At 40.7% G+C, this 16,645-nt stretch overlaps 1 protein-coding gene across 1 annotated transcript; it reads right to left on the reverse strand.

Annotated features, from left to right (window-relative positions):
• Positions 1–727: 727 nt before the first annotated feature.
• On the reverse strand, positions 728–8,241 carry P2RY6 (pyrimidinergic receptor P2Y6). Its single transcript, XM_075197905.1, has 2 exons — positions 8,176–8,241; positions 728–2,230 (listed from the first exon to the last, which is right to left on the reverse strand). Exon 2 carries the CDS (start codon positions 2,187–2,189, stop codon positions 1,200–1,202), a length of 990 nt encoding a protein of 329 aa, XP_075054006.1. The 5' UTR covers positions 2,190–2,230; positions 8,176–8,241; the 3' UTR covers positions 728–1,199.
• Between the last annotated feature and the right edge of the window lie 8,404 nt (positions 8,242–16,645).

Genomic DNA, 16,645 nt, shown 5'->3' on the forward strand with positions numbered 1-16,645 from the left:
GTATTTGATAATTCACATTTTAAAAGGAGTGGTTATAACATTGAATAGTTATCTTCTCTACACTTACAATGTTTTCTAAATCACATTTTTAAATATATATATATATCTATAATCATTGAAATATTCCCTTCATGTAATATAAATAATTAAATCCTTTTTCATATAATACATGATCAGTTGTGGTCAATTTAATGGCCAACGCAGCTCTATATTTATTACATATGGGATAATGTGCCCCCTAAATCTATGTAATAAGGAAATTACAAGTAACTGAAGTTCTATGAATAAACATTGAAGATTTAACCTCCAAATAAGGAAAAGTTGACTTGTTCCCCATAGCAGCCAATCAGATGCTAGCTATCATTTATCTAATATATACAGGAAACAAGAGTTGGAATCTGATTGGTTGCTATGGGCAACACCTCCACTTTTCCTTTTTAGAAAGTTTTTTTAAATCTACCCTTGCAAGTATATTTCTTTAGAATACAAAAGTGATGAGATCATTAATCATGATTATAACAGTATAATTTACAAAACATTATCACAGCATCAACATTACTGAATAGAACACAGTGTCTATCTACCATCAACTGCTGATAATGATGTCGAATAGACACAGTACATGTAATCTGTAACCAGTTACACACTACGAATTTCATATCAGATAAGACATTAAAATTTGATGTATATTATTAAAAGGCCAATCGAATAACCCCTCCCACCCCAGTTTGATACAGTATTAAAAATATTTTGCTCCATTCACAAGCCTGTATGTAAAGCTTTGAGCTTAAGTTTTTGGACATCCCTTAATAAAATCAGCTCATCCTGTGTAGTATATATGGGATCCCCCTGAAATCTTCCTTTTAAACAAAGTGATGGACAACAGGTTGGCATATGTTCAGCCCAAGGTGAAGGGAAGAACCAAAAAAGTGGACACCCACTTTGATTTGATTGTACTTGCTACTTTGTAGTCTTTATTATCAGATTTATGGTAAAAGAAACCCCATTCAATGACTTTCTAAAACATTTAGGGATGACGCCACGGTTTTGCACCGTGTAACTATTTTTTGATCCAGAAGTGCCCCCACTCTTTGTTATATATGAACAGATACACTATACTGTGTTTGCTTGTTTGCCACTGAACAATCAAAGGTAGGTTCCTCATAAATTCAAAGACTCCAAGTAACCAACTGTGATGGTCACAATTTAGTTTTACTGTTTGAATCCGCCTTCCATTTGTTGGTTACCCTATTCACTAACGATTTGGTGCCCTTCCTAAATTTCTGCTGTGTAAAATAGAACAAGATGGGGTCCAACACACTGTTCATGCTGGCAAAAGGCCTGGTACATTTATACACAATGGCAAAAGTCTGTAGCACCAGGCAGGGAACCCCGGTCCTGGAACGTACAACCAAATATATGGTTTTGGTGAGATGGAAAGGAAAGAAGCTTATGGCAAAGACGATCACAACAATGACGATCATGCGGATAGCTTTGTCCTTCCTCCGACGCACTATTCCATCTGAAAGGTCGTCCTTCTGGCAGAGAATCTTAGTCATGGCACAATAACAGGCTAAAATGGCAATGAAAGGGATCAAGAAGCCTGTAATCGTCAATGTTATACCATACGGAAAATACATGGAGGAGAGGACTGGAGGACTCAAGTCATAACAGACGGTCCTATTCCTCTGAATTCCCGTAGATGCGAACAGGAAGGTGGGAATACATTGGACAATGACGATGAACCAAACCACGCCACAGACCACCCACGTAAATTTCTTGCCCCTCTTTTTGTGCCAGACGGACAAGGGGTGGCAGATGCCCATGTATCTCTGAAAGCTCATGCAGGTGAGGAACATGATGCTCCCATGTAGGTTTGTGTAGAACTGGAACCGGACAAACCGACAAGTGAAGTCCCCGAAAGGCCAGTAGTCATGTTGGACATAATTATAAATAAGAAGAGGAAGGGAGCACACGTAGAGAAAGTCCGCCATAGCCAGGTTCAGCATGTAGATGGCAGTGCGGCTTAGGGCTTTCCTGGACAGCCATATTTGAAGGATGACAAATAAGTTGAGCGGGAGACCGAAGACCAAGACCACAGAGTAGACCACGGGAAGGAGAACCTGCTTAAACTCCTCATTAAAAGTGCATGAATTCTTCCCCGCAATATCGGACGTTGTGTTGTCCATGCTTTAGGCAGGTGGAGGAGATCACATGGTTACGTCACAACCTGAGAAGAAACAGAAGACAAGGGGTAAATGGAGATATCCGACAAACCTTAGTTTACAAAATAATGTCCGTCTACAAATATAACAACTAAATTTGCAAATCATTGGTATTTTTTCTGTTGCCTTAAGCCCTAAACCTGGAGTCAAAACACATGTTTTATTAGCCTACACATACAAGGATAGGAACACCAGTGACCATATCCTCGCTAACATTTGCAGCTGGGAGTATTGCACACATTGCTGGAAGACAAGGATTGTCCAACATACATCTCCTCTCTTGTCTCAAAATATCTCCCAACTCGGTAACTGCGTTCTGCGTCTCTCATCCACCCTCATTACATCCTCCCATTCCCAGTTACAGGACTTTTTACGGGCTGCACCCAGTCTATGGAATTCTCTCCCTTGCACAATAAGACTCTCCTCTGGTCTACAAACTTTAAAGCATTCTTTGAAAACCCACCTCTTCAGACAAGCTTATAATATTCCTCAACTACCCTCTTAACCTCACTACCTTACCCTATTACCACCCGTTACACAATTTCACACAAGACTACCCCCTGACCAACATTGTTGTGTGACGGGATCATTTAGCTTATAAGTCACTTTTACCTTTGCAGTCTGGCTGGGCCAAAATGTAGACTTAACCTCACGTGTCAAACTCCCATTGTCCCATAGAGGTGAGAAGGCCCTGCTCGCAAGCTTACAATCTGTCTGTTTTACCCAGTTTGTTTATTAGTTTACTGTGTCTGTCCCCAATTGTAAAGCGCTACGGAATATGTTGGCGATATATAAATAAATGATGATTGGAGGTCAGAAATCAAAATGTATAATGTGTCCCTTATTATTGTAGCGCTTGTTCTTGAGTGCAGCACTGATGTGCTAATTTGTGACACAAGATGTAACCCCTTACTTTGTGTACCTGGTGCCTTGTGTCATGTATGGGCTACACCTGACAGTTGGAGTGACGTACTGACAATAAGAAAACAATAATGGGTGCACTGGGCCTTCAGCCACTAGCGCTTTTCCAGCTTCAGAAGCCTATTTTTCATTGCAGTGTATTTACGGCTCGTGGCTAGTAATGAGAATGGCCTATGTGACGGGCTGCACAAATATTATTCAATCGGAGAGATTTTTTATTGAATGCTTTGGACATTATTATTTATTTATTTATTTATTTATTTATAAGGCACCACAGATCCGTAGCGTTGAATAATCATACAAGTACGTTTAGCTAGTACAGAGGAGTGTGAGTAAAGCTATCGGGACTCACACGATGAGGACATACAAGACAGCTGGACAAGTAGACAGATACAAGACAATAGGTAGAGAGGACCCTGCTCGTGGGAGCTTACACTCTAGAGGGAAAGGTGGTGAGAACAGTAGGAGCAAATGGGATGAAATGAAGATGGTGGACAAAAGAAGATTAGATGATGGACAAGATGGTCAATAGATGGTAGGATAGGTGAGCATGAATAGGTGAGGATTGAGGGAACGTTTGAAGGAGTCGAGTCGGGTGAGGCGGGGTAGGGTGTTCTAAAGGTGGGGGGCAGCACAGGAGAAGTTTTGGAGGCAATAGTGGGAGGAGCTAAGGAGAGGTAAAGAGAGGTCAGAGGCAGAGTGGACTGACCAGGTCGGGGTGTAATGTTAGATGAGGACAGATATGTAAAGAGGACAATATGTTGGTAAGGGCTATTTAAGTGAAGATAAGGAACTTGAACTGTATTTTGGAACGGATGAGGAGCCAATGAAGGGATTTAGGGAGAGGATCAGCTTAAAAGGAGCGACGGAAGAGGAAGATGAGCTTAGTCATAGCATTCTGGACTGAAGGTGGGAAAGGTGGAGGCCAGTGAGAAAGAGGTTACAGTGGTCGAGACAAGAAATCATGAGCGATTGGACCAGAATTTTGGTTCCTTTCTAACAGAGGAAGACGTGGATTTTAGTAATGTTACAGAGAAGGAGGCATCAGGACTTGGTGAGGGACTGGAAACGAGGAGTAAAGCTGAGGGCAGAGTCAAGGGTGACTCCAAGGCAGTGGGCATGGGCGACAGGAGAGAGAGTGATGTTATCCACCACAAGGGAAATATTAGGAGGGTTAGGAACATTGGCAGGAGGAAAGATGATGAGCTCAGATGTTGAGATGATAAGTTTGAGGAAGAGCTGTTACATCCAGGTCGTGATAGCATAGAGACAGCTAGATACTTAGGATAGGTAGGAGGGAGAGAGCTCAGGGGAGAGAAGATAGATTTGTGTGTCGTTCGTGTACAGGTGATATTGGAAGTCAAATGATTGAGAAAGGTAGCCGAGAGAGGTGGTGTAAAGAGGGCCAAGAACAAAGCTTTGAGGTACTATAGAGAGAGGAAGAGGGGAGGGAGGAAGAGTCAGTAGCGTAGACACTAAGGGCCTGAGTCATTAAGGAAAGTAAGGCAAAAAAAGCAGTAAATGTTCTCTGGGACAAACCATGTTACAATGCAAGGGGTGCAAATTAGTTTATTATTTTGCACAAAAGTTAAATTCTGGCTGTTTTTTTCATGTAGCACACAAATACTTGATAGCTTTATTATTACACTGACATTTATAGTCGATCTAGGACATGTCCTATCCCAATGATAAATTTGTCTCCACAATTTACATTTACCTCCCCCTCCAATGCAACATGATTTTGCCCAGGTGCAAAGTTACTGCTTTTTTAGGCTTTGCTGTGAGTAAGTCATTTGTCACTTTAGTGAGGCAGTTTCAGTTGAGTGAAGGGGACGTAAGCCAGACAGGAGAGGGTCAAGAGGAGAGAAAGTGGATCAGACGAATGCAGAAGACAAGTCGTTCTAGAATGCTGACATGCTAACAAGACGATTGCTCAATATGCTGCTGCTGAAGGATTTGAGTTTTGGAAGGATTACGAGTACTTTAAATGTGGTGTGACCCCACCCTAGGGGGTATATTTATTATAGGGGGAAAAGCTCTTCAACAAAAATAGGTGCGGCGATAGGGCTTCTTCCAATCTATCAAGGGCTACCCTCATACTATATTCAGTGGGTTTATTTTCATAAAGCATTTTTTTTGAATGGGCTGTTATTTTTCTTTTGTTATTACTTTTAAATCTATTTTTTTTACTATTCTTTTTTCTTTTTTTAATTGTACGTGGTGCTGGAAGCACAAGTCCAGGTTTCCAGATCCACTATGTGTGTATACCTCCCAACCATCACCAATCGGGACAGCTGTGTTCCGATTGGGGGGAAAGTTGGGAGGTTCTCTGTTCACCGTTGCTCTGCATGGAAGTGTACGAACGGCAAGGAAGGGTAGAAGAAACGGGCAGCCTACCGCCATGACCACGCCCCTTGCCCACTGTGTATGCGTGAACGGCAAAACGCAATAATAATGGGCGGTTTATACCGCATATTCTAACTCCACGATACTTTGCTTTTGGTGTTATATATTTAAACAATAATATAAAACCATTAAACTCAATTAAAAAGCATCTGCTATAGCACAGCCTCCTGCTATCAGAGCAATTTATTTATTGACCCGGGTTAGGGATTTAGGGATGATGTACAGACATTAACACAAATATGGCAGTATGTAGTAAGCAGTTTCTACACGTTTTATTTTTTTTAGTAAAAAGAGCTGTTCTGATATACAATAAATTCTACAGATCACCCTCTAGGACGGCTTAAAATATTTGTTGGAGTTTAGTTCAGATTACTAGGATATGGAAAAAAATCATTGTGAAAGTAGAGAGAAATAATTAGATGCAACGTGGCAATGATTTGGTGCCAGACATTATCTTCAATGGCAAGTCATTCTGCGTTAGTATGTGGGTATGTATAAATAAAATAATGTGAAAGCATGAAAAAGCAGAATGAAGATGGCCAGGTGCAAGAGTGTACGTAATATATAGGGTGAAATTGCTGTGCTTGTGATTTATTTACTAACCACCAGATGGCGCCAGCAGCATTCCATTTCACATTTTCAGGCTCGTTTTGTGTAGACTATTCCACTGCAAATTACCACTGCATTCTTTTATTCATTTAAGACATATGCATATTGTTGCATGTGTGTTACTTATTCATGCATAAATCTTTTTCCACCGTTGGATTGATTTGAAAAGTTAAACAGATTGTGTTATAATGGGATAATCAAAAATCACAACACAAAATGATTATCTCCATCTGAAATGTAGGTTAGTTGATATTATCACAGGTGCAAATAAATGTCTTTTTTGCAACAATTTTCTGTCTCGCCAACGTAGAAGACTTTGGTTTATTTTTATGTGTCTGTAGTCGGCATCAAGTACTTCTATTTTTAGATTCCCTTCATATAACTAGTATAAGATTAAAACAGTATTAGCATTTAGATTATATATAAAATGCCTACAAAAGGAAAACAAATACTTTCTGTTCCATCTATCAGGGCAGCACCATGGTCACAGAAGCGCTTTCCCCTACGGGTAAGTACTGTGACATGGTGCACAAACTGCCCATGTGAAGAGCCCCAGCTATAAGTTACAACTACCCTGCGCCCTCGCTTTCAAATTGTTTTCTCATTCCAGGTAACTGGAGAGATTACCTGGGGGGAACCTATGTGTAACTTGGGGGGACTAGGGGGTTACTCGGGTAACAAATCTCCCGAATTGCAAACGGGGTGGTCCTGGTGGACCCCAGAGGAACCCGTTTGTTACACTGGGGGGGAGTGACTGTAAAAGGAGTGGACGACCCATTTAAAGCACTCTATTCCTATTTGTAAAACTGTTGGCTCCCAAATCATTGGTGCACTGACTCCACACTTATGCCAATAACTCCACCATCATCAGTGTCTGTAAAACGCGTGGGTACGACAACCAGAGTGATGAAACATATAATATATATATATATATATATATATATATATATATATATATATATATATATATATATATATTATATAACATATATTAATATATTTTTCATGTATTTGCAGAGGTTGGTTATTCCTTATAATATACATGCTCCATAGTAGCAGATCGTGACCACAATGTAACTCTCCTTACTAGTAATCAGCTCGTTATGTAACCATTTATACACCTCTCTATTACACATCACTGATTTGCACATTTAAAAGAGAACATTATGCAATAATATATCTAAGAGACGTGTATAACGCAGGCAATCTGGGCCTTTCATGACATCATTTATAGGCAAATTCACTATTAGTCTGATAACACTTCCTTTATTCTGTATTCATTCATAATATAATACGTTTGGTTGATTTTGTCCACCTGGGTTACTACTCTGCTAATGGAAATCCTTATTAGGTTCTTCTATAAAGCTAGTAGCTCATATAAAGTGCACCCGTCACCTTACAGTGCACCCGTCACCTTACAGTGCACCCGTCACCTTACAGTGCACTCAATTCCCCCGGCAGATCTATTAATCATGAGAGGGACTGTTCATAGGGACTACAACTGTCTAACCTGCATCCTCTCCTCCCACTCTCCCCTTGATCCTCTCCAATCTGACCTCCACTCCAATGAAACCGCCCTCACCAAGATCAGTAATGACCACTCACTGCCACTCATCCTTCTTGACCTCTCTGCAGTATTCAACATGATTGACCACAGTCTCCTCCATCCCATCAACCTCTAAGACACTGCCCATGCATGGTTGACCTCCTACCTCACCAGGCATTTCTTTGGGTCTCCATCTCCTCTCCCCCTACCGGTTGGTGCCCCCCAAGGGCCTGTTCTCCACCCCCTGTTATTCTCCAAGTTTAGCCCCCTCCCCCCAATCGTTCCCTTTCTTTCCTCACTTGTATCTCCAGTTGTCTGTTGTCCATCTACTCCTGGGTGCACCAACTATTGTCTCACAGAAATATCTGGCCCTCTCGGGTCCAGGAGATGGAACGCCACTGAACGTCTATTACCCAACAATGACGTCTATCAAACACAAAACCATGGATTGAAAAATAAGCCAATTACCTGAATGATGCTATCTCCTTCCAGTGGGGCGTCCCAGCGCTTTGTAACCTCTGATCAGTCTGTGCAATTCAGTTCCTTCCTCCCTGACGAATAAAGAAATGACAGATTGGATGATATAATTAGACTGAGCGATTACACATTAAACTTCTTCCTCCTTTGATATCCATGAGAAATGTTGAAATAGCAGATGATTTAGAGATACAAATCTGCCATTAAATAAAGGTGAACTTGTGAATCTCACAACATGACAATTAGCCAAACACTGAAGATTTGTTGTTACGAAGCGCAGGCGTTCACACGCGGCGACTGCGGAGATTCGCGGCTCAACATCACTTACTACAGACAACTGGACACCCAGCAAATCAGGACAACATCTAATAATACAAAATGGAACAAATAGTCTCTACTGGGAGACAAAGGAGGAGTTGGATTATGTCCATACATATAGTATTATTAACATTTATTTATATAGCGGCAGCAAATTCCGCAGCGCTTTACAATTGGGAACACAGCAATAAAACAATACTGGGTAATACAGACAGACAGGGAGTAGCTGGAAGGAAAGATCACCGAGGAATTTGAAGTTCAGAACTTTCCCAATTCATTAAAATATGATCTATAACCTGCAAAATACGCAGGCGTGAAGCACATTGTTATCTTGTGGAAATGCAATTAATTATTGAACCAATGTATAAACACAGATCCCGCTCACATTGGGGTTCCTGGAACTGCTCCCGAAAAATCAGCCAACATTTGCGCTCGCTGGTCATGCTGGAAATGTATTGGTGGAGATGGAAACTTACGACCCCTACAGAGGGGAAGCTTTTCAGTCATTTCACGTTTTCCGTTCTTCTCCTAAAATACTTCTCGGGTTTATCCTGATTGATGAGAGGCCATCCTAATCTAAGCACAGATGGGAGCCTGGTTTCAACCCTTCCGAGTTATTACAGTCCTTTTGCAGGGAGAAAAATGCTCTGCCGCATGCAGACCTGGGAACACCCCCTAAGATCACCATTCTCCACCCCATAAATCTCATTTAAATATCTCAAAATCTTGTTTTTGCATCCGTACACTCAGCACGACGCTCTTATTACATGATGTCCCGCGATCTATCCCTCCTGCACTAATGTGCGCTACCAGTGCAATAGATTGTACAGCTAAAAGTGCAATGCAATAAAAAAAAGCATTGAAAAACACATTAAAATGTGCCTTAGTTTCCATGCATTTTAATATATTTTCGTAGAGCATGTGTGTGAACTGTCTACCAGTAGCACAAGAGATTCTAAAATCTGCCGTAGTAATTGAAGTACCATCTAAGAACAGCAGGTGGCAGCATAGAGCACCTCATCCACAACACAAACTTGGGGCCTCATTCATGTTTGGATGCAAGTCCCTTTGCATGTTTGCGTGAAATTCCTGTGCGCATGCTCCAATACGGACCTTACGCCAATGAACGCAATTCATGTCTAAACGCAAATATAATTTATTTTTTTTATTATTTAAAATCCATATTTTTATTAATGATTATACTGTTTAGAGTTGTTCATTTATTTTATAATCTTAAACAGACACTTGTGCGTATCCTGCAATCTGTTCTGTCTTGATGTCCGGCACAAGTAGCGTTTCGGCAGAGCGTACTTACACCCAGGATGAATACGGGCACACGGGGAGAGCACTGTGGTAGAGGGATCTTCGGATCCCTCACCGCAGCTTACCCCCTCTCCCCTCCAGGTTACTATCACAAGGTGTCTCAGTGACCAGTGGAGGAGAGACAGACAACGGGAGTTTTAAAAGTAAGTGAAGTCGTCACCGGGACAGTCTCCTATCAGATTTGCCGTCCCAGGATGATTTTTTAATAAATGCGTCCGAATAATCATCCGTCACCGTTGCAGAACTCGTTAATTAATAAATGGACCCTTATTCCCACTAAGCAGCACAAAGTACTTGGTAATATGCCCAAAAAAAATAATTCAACCATTTGTCCAAATTAATTATGAACAAAAGACTGAAAGAAGTGATTGCATTAGTATTTTAGTATTAATACTTGGACGAACCGGCTTTGGCAGCAACTATGTCTCGGAGTCTATTTGGGTGAGTGTCGGGATGACGCTCCCAGCGTTCCTGACTTTCGACGTTTACCGTATGGGATTACACACGATTCCAGCACTCAACCTTTCACTCACCTACCACACAAGTGAATCGCCCCCAAAACAGCGCTCACCCCCCCCCAATCACTAAGGTTCTGACACCACCTGTTGAATAAGGGCAATGTGACCCCAATATACTGTCACACACTATGCTTCTTGTCACAAACAGCAATCAAAGGGTTAACACACCAAAACTCGCTCACACAAATGTACACGCCGACACACTTGCAACTCAAATGCAATAAAAATTCACACACAGGCATTCAAAGGGTTAAGATGGTAAATCAATATTCCTCATAAAAGGCTAATGGATTTGTTAGAGTATCAAAGCTTATTAAATTTTAGATTTAATATACAAAAAGTACAGGGCATTTTGGATATAATTGAAAAAGTAGAAATAATAAAATGACATACAAAAAAAAAATCAATGCAATACAGTGGTAAAAACAAATGAGATGAATTTACAGAGAATAAAACTTAAAAGTATGATGGTCTGTAAGCCTGGGAAAAGGCAGAATCAAATGGACAGTCCTTCAATTAGATTGAGCCCCAAGAGCTGACAATCTGCTCTCTCACACACAGGGTATTTAAGCAGGTTCAACTGGGAGAGCATTCAGAGGGGCAGTGTATATGCTAATGTGGGGGAGGAAATGTCCCCTGGGTGTCAATTATAGTTTGTTCAAAAGTTTTGACCTTCCATAACTTTTCTCGGACATATACCAGAGACATAATTCACCCTTCAATAAAACAGTCATAACTACCCGCACATTTACATATCAGATATGATGGAATTACAATATGAATTATCATTCAAAAAGACATGTGATTACTGTGGTTTCCATGTACAGTTGTTATCTATATTTCACAACACTTGTGAAGTTTTTGCCCCTAAGTACACTTATTTCCCAAAATATGAAATTCTAAGGCATGTTCTTTGAAGTTAATATTTCTTATATACCTGCGTAGGTAATCTTTATCTTTTGCATATAGATTGGATAAATATGAAAACAGTGAATGTATAATAGGAAGTGAAGACACTGCCAACAACGCTGAAGACCGTGTGAAGACTACACAGCTGTGCGGTAATGTCGTACGTGCGCTGTGTTTTAGCAGCGGATCAGGGTAGTTTGGGAAGACAGAAGTCACCTTATAATTTTGCAATAGGTCCCAGTCATTACTGCTGGCACCTCTGCTGTCTGATATAGATCAAGGGGTCTATTAATCATCATCTGGTGATAGAAAACCACCCATCACATTAATTCATTATTAAAATCTCACCGAGGCAACGGAGACACTAAGTTGCCTCGGCAATACCAGCCCAGTGTTGTAAGGGTTAACTGACTGCTTTGCCAAATCTAGCCGGTCCATGCACTCACCCAAAATTTTGGGGTGGATTTACAGCTCAAAATGTATTTTATCAGTGGCAAAAACACCCTTTATTTCTGGAGAAAGCTCTTTACGCTCATAGTAAATATGAGAATGTTACACAAATTAGAAACAAACAAACAAAAAACCCTCAATTTACCTTCAAATTAGAAATGCCCTTTTCTCTTCTTTGAATTGTTACAAAACAAAACCAGAGAATACCCCCATTCCTGAGAGGAAGCCCCCTACTCACTCATTTCTCTCCAAGTGAAAACAATTCCTCCCATTGTCCTGGTAGCCAGAAGTGACGGTCGCAGTTTTCAGCACCGGCAACAAACAGGACCAGTCTATGACAACACGACTGATAACCGCATCACTACCAGTAGTACGGAGCGTTTCCTCAGAACTGGCAGAAGACGGGTCATGTAAGGGTCTCATGGGGTGTAAACTAAAACCTGGGTCATTCATAGTTCACCTCTGGTTTTTGTATCTTTCCTGTATGTTAATTACCACAAAGCCTTTTACCTAAATGTATTGGTGAACTACAGAGAAAATCACATTTTATTTTTTTTTCTCCTAAGATATGATCAAATCCATTTTTTTAAAATTTGCCTTCAGTGTGGTCCCAAGCTCCACTCCTCTCTCCTACCACCACTCAAATAGCCAGTTGTCAATGCCCCTCCCCTTTGTGGAATGCTCACTCATGCCACAGAATTTAATGGGTGGGATATCGACACCTGTTCAGCCTGTCGGATACTTGCCCACATTATAATGCAAATAAAACTGGATTTTATTTTAATGAACTCCCCTCAAAAGGTAAAAAATGTAAACTAATTTATTATCCATAGTAAACTCTTCTAAGCAGAAGTTGAAAATCTCACTGAGTCTCTTCGTCTGTCTCCCACAATCAGCATTTTGAGACCTAAGCAAGTATTTAAGTGAATGCAAAATGTTGATTTGCTAAAAAATTGTGACCCATATGCGCGGTTCCAACTGAATTTATAGGTTCCATCCTCACAAATACTGGTCCAGTCCACGAATAGCTGCTTCCACTGGCATATCTCCCAACGGTCTCAATTTAGGCGAGACAGCCCGTATTCTAGACGACTGTCCCTCTATCCAGACTGCCAGAAAACTAAAGTGTGACGGATTATTTCTTTCCCATTAATCCCAAACAGCACAAGACAGCGTTTATTCCCACAGTAAACAAATGACAAAAAGCTCAAATGGCATAGCACGTCAGTTACTAGCCTGCAAGCTTGCTGCCAAGTCACTGGCCATTGCCCTACCTGTGCTGTATACAGATTGCCACCGATCTGTATACAGCACGTGTTACCTAGTAGACTGCAAGCCTATCGGTCTCCAGCTCCTGCCTTGCATCACAGTGAGGCAAAACAATCCACAACCTCCTATGCTGCTTTATGACATAACAATTGTACTGATAAACTACGGGATAGATTGAGATAAATGTAAAGACCTCACTTATTTCATATATATTTTAAGCTCAGGACTTGAGCTCTATTAAAAATGGGATTTCTTGCCCTGTAAAAGGTCCTTATGCTGATTTAGCAACACTGATCCGCCAGTTACTCTACGTTCTTTTGCTTCTTGATGCCAGTTTATTTTGGCGTCTGTCAGCTCACCTCTGATCGCAGCCACCACCGCACTGGAAGTGTTATTTTTCTGCTCCCCTGAAGCGGCTGAGCTTTGCCAAGATAAACGCACTGGAGTTTGACACACACCTTCTAGAGTTACAGGACCAGCTACGTTGTTTCTTATTAATATTTACAATTCCAAATGCAACTTATTCTGTGGACAAAAGTCTGACTTTTCCTAGAGAGCTTCTGCGATGTGAGGGAAAATGTAACTAGTTTTTCTGGTCTGGCAAAGCCATACTGACTATGTTTTTTTTTTTACCTGGTCTTCCAGAGCTATTGCTTTTCGAATCTCTATTACACCCCCACCCCTTCTCCTTTTAATTCTGTATGCAACTTAGGCAATATTCGGCAAGCATTGTATTAGATAAAGTAATACTGAACCCTGTAACTTTTACAAAGGGGGGTAGAAAACTGTAATTTTAGTAGGTGATAGTTCAGCTTTATGCGGATTTTCAAAACACTCTACTGAAGTAAACAGAGGAACCTTCGGAAACACTGTACAACTTGTCTTCTGTGGTGTGTTAAACAATCCTATCTCTAGTGAGAGACAAAAAGAGCATTTATAACATACATATTATTAATCTTTGATTCAGGTATGCAAGAGTGTCATTCACACTCTGCTGACTCAGATAAAGTCACCCGCTCCTAACATAGTAACCAAAGGCAGGGTGAGAGAGACAGTATTGTGGACATATCTAGAAAAGTATAAAAACCCCAGTTATTTCATATAGATTATTCAGGTCAGTAATAACCTTTCATATAGAGTACCGTCTAATAGCGGTTTTTCTCTCTTTTTTTTTAAAAAACAAAATGGAGAATATTATATTGAGAAAAACAATAACACATAATTCGATGTTAAGCAAAACCTAATGTTTGTTCTGCACCGATTCCATTGTCAGTGATGTAGGAGCTAGTTCTTGTGAAATTCATTAACAATACATGAAAACGTTTTTGTTCTACACATACAAGGCTTACACCAGGTGAGCCAGTGTCACAAAATAGGGTAAAGAGGAGGGAGAATTGGGACAACACAGGAACCAATCAAACACATTATGCTCACATTGTGTATCTGCACTATTATTACCATTTATTTATATAGCGCCACTAATTCTGCAGCGCTGTACAGAGAACTCTGCACTTACCACATCAATCCCTACCCCATACAACACTCACTCTACAATCCCTAATACCACACACAACAGACAGACAACAGACTAGGGTCAATTTTAGCAGTCAATTATCCTACCAGTATGTTTTTTGAGAAACCTAACATCCAATAGATACCGGAGCCCGGAGTAAACCACGCAAACATGGGAAACATACAACACTCCTCACAGATAAAGCCCATGTTGGAATTGACCCCCACGCTGGTGAGGCAGAAGTGCTAACCACTACCCTGCACCGTGTCGCCCATACTATGAATTGAAAGACCACATCTTTGTGGCATACTATGAATTGAGAAATAACCTCATTTTATTGTTGCGTCCATTGAAAAAGTCAGTAGTTTGGGCAGGAACGGACTTTTCGCTGCGCACGAGCAGAGGAGAATACAGAATGGATGAATTTTTTCGCTGTGGTAATCTGACGACGTAAGCCGCCGGTGGGGAGGAAAGTCAGACTGGGACAGACATTTCTCGCCACAAGCCGAGGATGGCACTCCTAGGCTTGTATCGCTGCTCAGCTTGTGATTGGTCGTGTGGTCGCACGCTGAGAGCTTACTGCGGACGGTGACCGTTCTGTTTCAATGCACAGCTGACGTGTGTGGGTGTGTGTGCAGTGATTCACTGCGTGATGTGAGTTCCGACACCTTTTTGATTATAAAAAAAGCACTGGCGGTATATATTACATTTATTATCACTGTGATGAGAGACGATAACAAATGATAGCGACTAAATCTTGTGGACGTTGATAAATAGACCCAATACGTTTATGGTCGTCCCACCAAGTGCAGGAATGTGGCACAAACTGCAGCTTGGTTTTATACATTACTACAAAAACGTAGACAGTGATTACTAGTTCTAGCTGTGTTGGTACTGGTGTAATGCTAGACACTGCCGAGTACTGTAATATCTGGTAACATTAGATTTATTTGGACTAAAAGTTCATTTTCAAGACATTTCCTGATCTCCGGAGACACCTTTTGAAAGCTTGTCTTGGAACAGAACGCTCAGTCCAAATAAGTATTAAATGTTACAACACTCAACTTCATTTAAAACCGCCCTCGATTTATTCCTGGATGAGGATGAAGGAACATTTTGTAACTCCTGCAGAGCTGATCTACCTACCTCTATTTCGCAGATAATTTACTTGTCTGGAAAACATTAATGTAGACGGAGATCTGCAGAGCATCGCTCTGTTCAAAGCACCTCTCAGCTGGTACATGCCGCAGAGCGTTTTGCTTTTAGAAACCAGGGATGGCCTCTAACGCTGCATTATATCATCATCATTTATTATTTAAACAACTACTCCCTGCAGTTAAATGTATAAACAACAGTTTCACTTAGCAGAGAATGTTTTATAGTATCACAGAATTGTTATTTATCTTGTAAATTCTAATTTTCTATGGCCCTAAATTGCAATCCCCCCATGTGTAGGAAATTTGTATCTGAAGATGGAAGTGAAACAATATAAAATCTATATTTATAGCAGAACATAACAATAAAACATATCAATATATTGTAAGGCATCGTCTCACACACGTCTAGATCACAGACATAAGTACCTGCAGGTTCCTGGGAGGGTCGGACCCACAGCCCCTCTCTCTGAGCGCAGACTGAATCTGGCAGTCCCCATATAGACTATACAGAAATAATACAAGTAGTCAGATTACAACCCCCCCCTTCCCTGTGTGTCAGTCTGTACCGGATCACTGGGAGACCTTATTACAGCAGAGATGGGCTCAGATAAAACAAGACGGGGGGGGGGGGGGGGTGTTAATATCAGGACTAAGGACGATGCAACTACAGATGGAGATAATATCTTCTACTCTATTACTATTAATGATTTATGTGTCACAATGTAGCGCTGTCTGAATGAAGACTTGTTATTACAATTGATTCTAACATGCTATAGTTTCTCAGTATAAATATTTACCTATTATATTTAAGAACACATTTTTTTTTTTTACAAAATAAAGGGTGAAAGTGTAAACAACTGTGGAGCAAACCTGAAGCGTATAAATATTATAACTATATATGAATACTACAAACATCATCACCATTTATTTATATAGCGCCACTGATTCCGCAGCGCTGTACAGAGAACCCACTCACATCAGTCCCTGCCCCGGTGGGGCTTACA

This window comes from Mixophyes fleayi, chromosome 2 (assembly GCF_038048845.1).
Source record: "Mixophyes fleayi isolate aMixFle1 chromosome 2, aMixFle1.hap1, whole genome shotgun sequence".
Taxonomy (NCBI): domain Eukaryota; kingdom Metazoa; phylum Chordata; class Amphibia; order Anura; family Limnodynastidae; genus Mixophyes; species Mixophyes fleayi.